This window comes from Helianthus annuus, chromosome 2 (assembly GCF_002127325.2).
Source record: "Helianthus annuus cultivar XRQ/B chromosome 2, HanXRQr2.0-SUNRISE, whole genome shotgun sequence".
In the NCBI taxonomy this organism is placed as follows: domain Eukaryota; kingdom Viridiplantae; phylum Streptophyta; class Magnoliopsida; order Asterales; family Asteraceae; genus Helianthus; species Helianthus annuus.
The window spans coordinates 32298717-32306836 of NC_035434.2; the positions used below are offsets into that span (position 1 = coordinate 32298717).

At 34.8% G+C, this 8120-nt stretch overlaps 1 protein-coding gene across 1 annotated transcript; it reads right to left on the reverse strand.

The window, feature by feature from the left end:
- Positions 1-203: 203 nt before the first annotated feature.
- On the reverse strand, positions 204-1443 carry LOC110883164 (basic blue protein). Its single transcript, XM_022130991.2, has 2 exons — positions 1200-1443; positions 204-643 (listed from the first exon to the last, which is right to left on the reverse strand). The coding sequence occupies exons 1-2, from the start codon at positions 1381-1383 to the stop codon at positions 447-449; spliced, it is 381 nt and encodes a 126-aa protein (XP_021986683.1). The 5' UTR covers positions 1384-1443; the 3' UTR covers positions 204-446.
- Positions 1444-8120: the final 6677 nt, after the last annotated feature.

Consider the following 8120-nt stretch of genomic DNA (forward strand, 5'->3'; position numbering starts at 1 on the left):
GGAAATGTGTTTGAAAATTATTATTTGAAATGGTTTTAGTTATAGTTAAATATGGTATGACTATCAGATATTTGTGATATTTGATTGAAAAAACTGAATATGACATCTATCTCAGTCGTATATATGAACAAATGGCTAAAAAGATTTATACATAATTATTAAGTTATATAACTTATATATCCTTAAACCCATGTAAACATGGGTCTATAACCTAGTATGTACAATAAAACGTACCGTAGATAACAACACTTTAAAGTTCCTTAATTTATGGCCAAATATTATAATGAGCGAATTTTGTCTATAACATAATCCATATAACATTAATTAAAGCGTATCGAAATTTTAGTACACGCATAAGTTCATAGATTTGATCGATTCTTCATTATCACTAATATTTATTATATTATTATTGTTATTTTGAATTTATGATGCAAATATTTGAATCTTCAAGTGAAGTCTACTTTGATCTTCATCGGAGGACATTGACCAGGGATACTGCAAATGAAGTAGTTAGCACCGTCCTTGAGGGCAATTTCGTCTTTTCCACTTGTGTAAACCTTATCGCTAGGAGTAGTCTTGCACCCATCAAACCCTGTCTTGTTCACTACCGCAACATTATGTTTTCCTTTTGGGTAGTTAAAAACTGTTCACATCATAAAATAACAAATCAATTAAACAAAAAAAACAACTAAAGGAAAACATAATGTTGTGGTAGTGGGTGGTTCAGATCTATCGGTGGTATGGAGTGGTAGGGATGGTGGTGATGGGTGGTGGTGGGTCTGGGTTTTTTTTCTGGGTATGATGTTCATGAAACAAGTTTGACGTTTGAAGGTTTATTAATCTTGGTTCTACCGAAATGGAGTATGTATCATGTTGGTGGATCAGGTTCTAGTCATTTAACAGGTCAACGAAAGGTTTATTTTAAGTTTAGTTATAATAATATAACGGTATATTAGTCATTTCACCGATCAACTAATGGGTCAGCCAACGAATTTGGTTAGCAGGGAACTTATTGATTCAAATTGACAACCACGTGGACTTGATTGTTCAATTTTGCCAAATAAGGACTCACCGTGCCATTGGATATTAACCACATGGACTCTAATTGTAGTGTACTGAAATAAATATTATGTTGAGTAATTTACATAGTAAATGTATATAATGTTAGCAAACAAAGTAGTGATATGTTGAGGGGATACCAAATTTGTCGCAAGGCTGTAACGCAACGTTAGCTAACCAACCGTTATTAAAGTTCTTATTCCAACCAGTTTTACCCCCAACGACATAACTACTACAAACAGGATATGCATCGCATTGCAACGCCATCACTAGTAGACATATCACCATTATTACCACCACTGTACCACCTTTTCCCTCAGCCATGGTTTAGTTAAACAAGAAGAGATGGAGGGCTTGGTTATTTTTTATGATTATTGATGTTTCATTTGTGGGATGTTTATGTGGATATGAAACCTATTTATAGCCCAAAAAATCACTCATAGGTTTTGAAAGTTCCGTATTATTAAGGGTTATTTTTAACTAATACAAGTATAAGGTTTCTTTGTCACTTAGAAACAATTCTTAAAATAGAGTTCCCCTTTTATAATTTTCAGCCTTATCTTTTATAATTTTAAGTGGTTAAAAAGTACTCGTTGATATTCCTCTAACTTACAACCCGATCTTAAACTTATCCTAAAAATCAACATGACATATCAAAAACTAGATAATTCTAATTTAGTATTTAGATTTAAATTTCTCGCGATATTAGTAAAATTGAAGTTTAATATTTTTAGTAACATATAGTATATTGAAATATTCTATTTTAATAAAGTGGCATCGTATGGATTATCAGATATTAGGTGAGTATCACCTTATTACCATAGATATACTGTTTTTAACAAAAAAATTTGGATCACCGACGGATCATTGTGCCACCAGCGGAACCACTCAATCATATCCATTTCTATTAGACAATAATTCCTATACACCAATTTAGGAGGAAACCCAATAAATTTAGGAACCTCCCATGGGAATCGAACCCATAACCTCATGGTCCCTAAGCTTTTTTCCACCCCTAAGATGCCACTAGGCCATAACACCATGGGCATTACCATATATATAGACAAACATATGTTGTAACATTGGTTACATAGGCACACACCTTTGTTAATCTTTAATTTGGTATCAATGTGAAGGGTCTACATTTCCGGTAAACTCATATAGCGACATAAGAGCATTTCTAATTAAGAGTTTTTAGGTGTTGAAGAGTATGATGCTATTGTTATTTAGTTCATACGGTTATAAGTTGCTTTATGTGATGGAGACGTTTACCTAAAGTTGGTTATAATTATTAAAAGTGGAGATGTAATGATCTCTTTCTCTCTCATTGTTATAATTTTACCAAGGTTGTTAATTAAGGCGTACCCTTAAATCTTATTTTAACATCCTTTATACGACCCGTAAAGAAGGTGTAAAAATAATTAGTTGAACCAGATTCTATTCTATTCTGTTTATTTATAAATACAAAAGAACACGCTTTACCATAAATCGAGTTTTATATATTTTTTCCAACATATAACACTCGTTTTAAAAAACCTATAAATATCTCAATAACTTTATATTAATGAAAGTTAGAATCAAAGATGTTTTGAGTTTCCATTAAAGATCATAACTTAAATTTGGGTTTCCACTAGTAAAGGCTAAAGAATCCAAACCCCCATAACAATAAGAGTTTTATTATTATTATTTTAATATTTATATCATATTCTATATACTTACAATGAGAAGAGTGGTCTATAGTACATCTTCTTAATGCATCCATTCTCATTCTTTCACTTGTCTCACCACCTCCTTCTAGCCTTTTCCATGTTGTTGTCTCACCACCTCCTTCTTGCCTTTTCCATGTTGTTGTCTCACCAGATAAACAATCTTTTTTTTTTTTTGCTTTTTCTTTCATTATCTCTTTAATGCTATTCTCTTTGATCTCCAGGTTCACTCTAGGTTCGCTATGGTTTCTTATTCATATGATCTTCGATACAATCCAACACTTGAAATGAATCCTTAGGCCTCCTATCTTATATACAATCCAAAGCTACTACTTCTCCTAAATTAAGGTTCTTGAAATAAATATATGATATTGATTTCAAGTTATGTTCTTCATCAATTCGCGTTTTTTTGCAACACACTTAAAGCAGTAACGCACACGATTACGCACAGTACAGTACAATCGGGGCATATGTAACTGTTGGTGCATATTCTGTGACAAAAGCTTAGATTTGATCTTTGGATATCTTGTAATTAGTTAAACGATAAACAGTTAGCGGATTTAGCTTTGTAATAGTTAGTTGTAATGTTTGGGCTAACCAACCCTAACGAATTGGGTGTATGGGGGCGAATTGGGCTTGTCCAATTCACAATCCATGAGGTTTAACCTAGCCCAAGTAGTAAACCTTGTGTTATATAAATAGGGTTAGGCTTTAGGGTTTAGGTGAATCAGCCAAAACAGTTTGTGTGTGAGAATTCATGAGAGGCTATAGTCTTGGACGAATTTGGAGTAGGTTAGGGTTTTGATTGATTGTAATACTTTGGTTTGATTATCAATAGAAAACCCGGTTTGAAAGTGAATTGCTGATTTCTGTTCCTACACGTTTTCTACTATATTCTGATCAAGAGGATTCCGCACTCTTGGTTGGATTGACAATTCTGTGAAAGATCCATACACATCAAGGGGACCTACAATTGGTATCAGAGCGTTAGGCTCTTGAAGGCTCGGTTCAGAATTGTGTTTGGCAGATTTGGGTGAAAAATTTCGAAATTGTTGAAACCTGAAATTAGGGTTTCGAAAATTTTGAGTTCTGATAATTTTTTTGCGAATTTGTTTATGTTTGATCAGTTTGTGTGTTTGATTTTGCTGATTTGCAGGTTTTCGGGATAGGTTTTGCTGATTTTTGAAGAGTTTTTTGCTGGGCAGTTGAAGAGTTCTTCGTGTTCTTCATAATTTTCGAATAATTAGACTGATTTGGTTGTTTAATCTTGCAAGATTCTGTTAGAAAGGATCTGGAAATCTTCAGAATTTCGAATAGATTAAGTTTCCAAAATTAAGTAGCATAATTAACAATTCCTCTGACAAACCAGAGGAATTATCTGATCCAGCAAATTTAACATTGGTGACCAGCGAAATTAAAATCCAAAGGCGACTTTGGTGACCGTTATAATTGTCCTCAGCGACATTATTATGGTGATCGGCGAAGTTACTAGACGGTGTTTTGGCGAAATAAACTAGAGTATTTGACTTGGTAGCATAATTAACCAGCGAAATTAAGGTAGTATAATTAACCAGCGAATGTGATCAGCTAGCATATTATTCCAGCGAATTTAAAAAAACCAGCATAATTATAATTCCTCTACCAGCATAATTATAACTACTCTATCAGCATATTTAACTTGGTTTGCCAGCATAATTAGCGTGACACAGCGAAATTAACTTGGTTTGCCAGCAAAATTAAAAGGTGGAGTATTTATTTAGATACGTATAGAGGATTTAACGTTTTTGAAAATAGAAAGTGATCCGTAGCTCATCTCGACAAACCGTTTGCATGGTTGGACTCGGTTGATTTTTAGGACAAAAAAAAATAATTGGATTTGTCTTTTCGAGACGATTCTAACGGTTGAAAATAGAAAGTGATCCGTAACTCTGGAAAATCCCGAATTCGGTTTTTGACATTATATATCATTGGATTCGTCTTTTCGAGACGATTCTAACGGCGTAATTTGGTAACCGCTGTTTTCGGAGATATTTTGTACGGTTTTACCAGTCTGTTACGTTAAACTGTCGAACATGACGAATTTGAATGCACCTAAGATGATGAAGGTGGAGAATTATCTTACATGGAAGGACAACTTCCAATCCATCATTGAATCTCAGGATGCACGCATGTGGATCTGTATTGTAGATGGGTACACAAACCCAACACACAATTTTGAGGGCAAACCACGTAGAACAGACTATGTGAACATGCAAGAGGATGATAAAAAGATGTATGAGGCTGAAAAGAGAGCCTTAGCTGCAATAAAGACATCCTTACCTGATAGCATCAATCATACCTTCAAAAGGTACACAAATTCAAAGGATATGTGGGATGCATTAGAAAAGAGGTATCAAGGAAATGAAGATGTCAAAAGGAATAAAGCTGTGATCTCTACAGCACGAGAAGGTTCAAATGATTGTAGTGTTCATCTGGAAGATAAGGAGAGTGCTACTCAGGCATTCATGGCAGAGATAGTGCCAGTTGATGAAGCTGAAACTACTGTGAGTGATGCTGAATCTGAAGTGAAAAATGCTGAAGCAAAAGTGGATGCTTAAGTAGACAAAGAAAGTGAAACTGAACAGGTTATAGCTGATCAAACTTCAGACGTTCATGAGGAAGAGGTACAATCTAATTCTGTGTGTTTAAGATGTCGTGAACTACACGGTGAGGTTGATAGATTGTCAACACAAAACCAAAGTCTGGTAAGCGAGATGTCGAGCATAAAAGAGTCAAACTTTTTTGCTAAAAGGAACGAATCTATATACTTGAAGAAGATAAGAGGTTATCAAAGTGAAGTTGAAGCTTTAACCTATACACTAAACGAAAAACTTCAAGTCATAGACTTAGCTCATGACATGATGGATGAGAAAACAAAAGAGATTTCAGAAAAATGCAAAGAGTTGTTAGATGCACAACTTAAAATTGTTAAACTTGAAAAGAAATTATGTCAATTCAGAGATTCGTCTTTTGTAAAGAAACACATGATGGGTGGGTTAAAGAAAAGTAATGACAAGACCACTGTGGGCTTCCAGGGCTTTAATGAAGTCCTACCTCCTCTTAGCCATGACTATTCTTTCCTGTCAGATGAAGATGAGCTAACAGACTTTATGTTAACTGCACCAAGTAGTTTCGCATCCACATCAACTCAAAGTGTGGGGTCTGAGAGTAATGATGCTAAGAAGAACAATAACAAGGAATCTTTGAAAAAGAAAAATTCACCTCCTAAGAGCAAAAATCAAACTTTTGTTTAAAAGATTAATTTTGTTCAAGGTAGTGATATGAAAAATGAAACAACTGCTATTGAAAATGAATCAAATGTAGAGTTTGCTAAAAATAAAAACAAAGAAATATCTGAATCCAAGCAAACTGAACAAGATTCATCCAAGGCATCATCACCATCTGATAAGGGATCTACCTCAGAGACTCCAGCTAAGAAGTCTTTGAAAAGGAGATAGTGCTTCAGGTGTCACATCAAAGGACATGTAGCTAGCTGTTGTCCTAACAAAAAGAGTGAAGCACAAATTAGTGAAACACAGAGAGGGAAATCACCAGAGAAAAAAGGTGATAGTGAGGAGAAAGGCTCAAATTCTCTAAAGAAATCTGCTCCTAAGCAACTAGAGAATGTTGCTGTTGGTCTAGATAAGGCTAAAAAAGGAACTCCACAAGTTCCTCGTTTTCAAAGAAATCAACCAAGATTTCAGCCTAAATCTCCACCAGGCAGACATGAGAGACCTAGAAGCAGTTCACCTAGAATGAACAATTATAATGCTAATAATTTCAGAAGTCAAGGTCAATATCAAAATCGATACCAAAATAATGGTGGTCAAACTTTTTATAACAATGGCTTTAGAAATTACAACAATAATGCTTCTTGGAATCAAAATTCAAGGTATCAAAATCAAAATTTTCAAAGGTCGAATAGTCCAAACACATATAGGAACCCCCAGGACCAGAGACCTTATGGAAATCAAAACCCATTTCCATCAACAGGTCTGAGATCCAAGACTCCAGTTAGGAGTAATGGATATTGGATGGATGTTCAAGTGGTTGGTGAATTTGGACGACCCAAGACCATTAAGGCTTGGGTCCTCCAATCTAACTAATTTCTTAGTTGGTGTGTGCAGGAGCTACTAAGGAGGATTATCAACTTATGGTAGGTTGATATTGGCTGCTCTAGGCACATGCCGGGGGATGTGAGATTGTTGATATATTTATATATTATATGATTTAAATTGAACTTCAAAGTGCTGAGTCGACACAGAAGATAACCTGGCAGATCTTTATACTAAATCATTTGACAAGGCTCGCTTTGAACATTTAGTCTGTCACACCCCGACCACGTAGGACAACAAACCGTGACGGAAACGTCGGGGAGTGTTGCAACAGAAGCTATTGTTTCACAACCATGGATACAAAAAGTGTTTCGTTTTATGATCAAATTAAACATTACATTATCTTAACATAGAATAAACAAGTTTTACATCGTCTATCACTATTATTATGTCACTAAGGCCTCGTCCAGATCCTACGCGACACATGCATCCTAGTAATCCATCAAGCATCAACACCTGAAACATATGTAAAAACTTAGTCAGCAAAGAAATGCTGGCGAGTACATAGGTTTTATAAGAGTATCGAAGTCATGGCTCGTTTATATGTTGCAGTACTTTATTAGACTACATGAGTCAAAATACAAACCTTGTTTTAAAAAGTGTATTGCAACATATTTAACCAACTCAAATCAAGATGGTTATATTTTGTAAAATCTCGTAGCCATGCTTCTTAACCCCAAAAAAAACATTTGTTTTAGAAAACCAACTTGTAAAATATCTTGTAAAAACTCGTTAAAAACTCGTATAGTTTATATCTCTTAGAAATAAAACATCTTTGTGTGACATTGTTTCAAAATCGTTTACTCAAGTGAACTAAATAACGCCACGATATGTAATATGATGAAAACACTTATATATAAGAAGTACCAGCGGCGTATCTACCATGTTTTCACCATATTACCCCCGTCTCGTTATCTAAACATTTAACCAAAAACCAATCGTTTATCAAAATCGTTTAACATCGTTTCCAAATCGTTCCCAAATCGTTCTCATATCGTTTACTCGTTCAGATCGTTTAAATCGTCCTCGTTTTAATTGTGAAAACTTATATATGGTCGTCTCGTTATTAACATTCAAACCTTTGTGACTCGTCCATCGTTCAACTCGTTCTCGTATTAACAAACCACCAAAGGGTAAGTTAACAAACATCAGATTCAGTCGCTACCCACAACCCCCACACATAACCATGGGTGTAGTAAAG

Excerpts from the sequence above, each read along its gene's own strand:
- LOC110883164 (XM_022130991.2), bottom strand. The coding sequence starts at position 1,383 with ATGGCTGAGGGAAAAGGTGGTACAGTGGTGGTAATAATGGTGATATGT. Across the intron at positions 644-1,199 it reads ACAGCCTTGCGACAAATTTG|TTTTTAACTACCCAAAAGGA; the intron begins GTATCCCCTCAA and ends TGATGTGAACAG.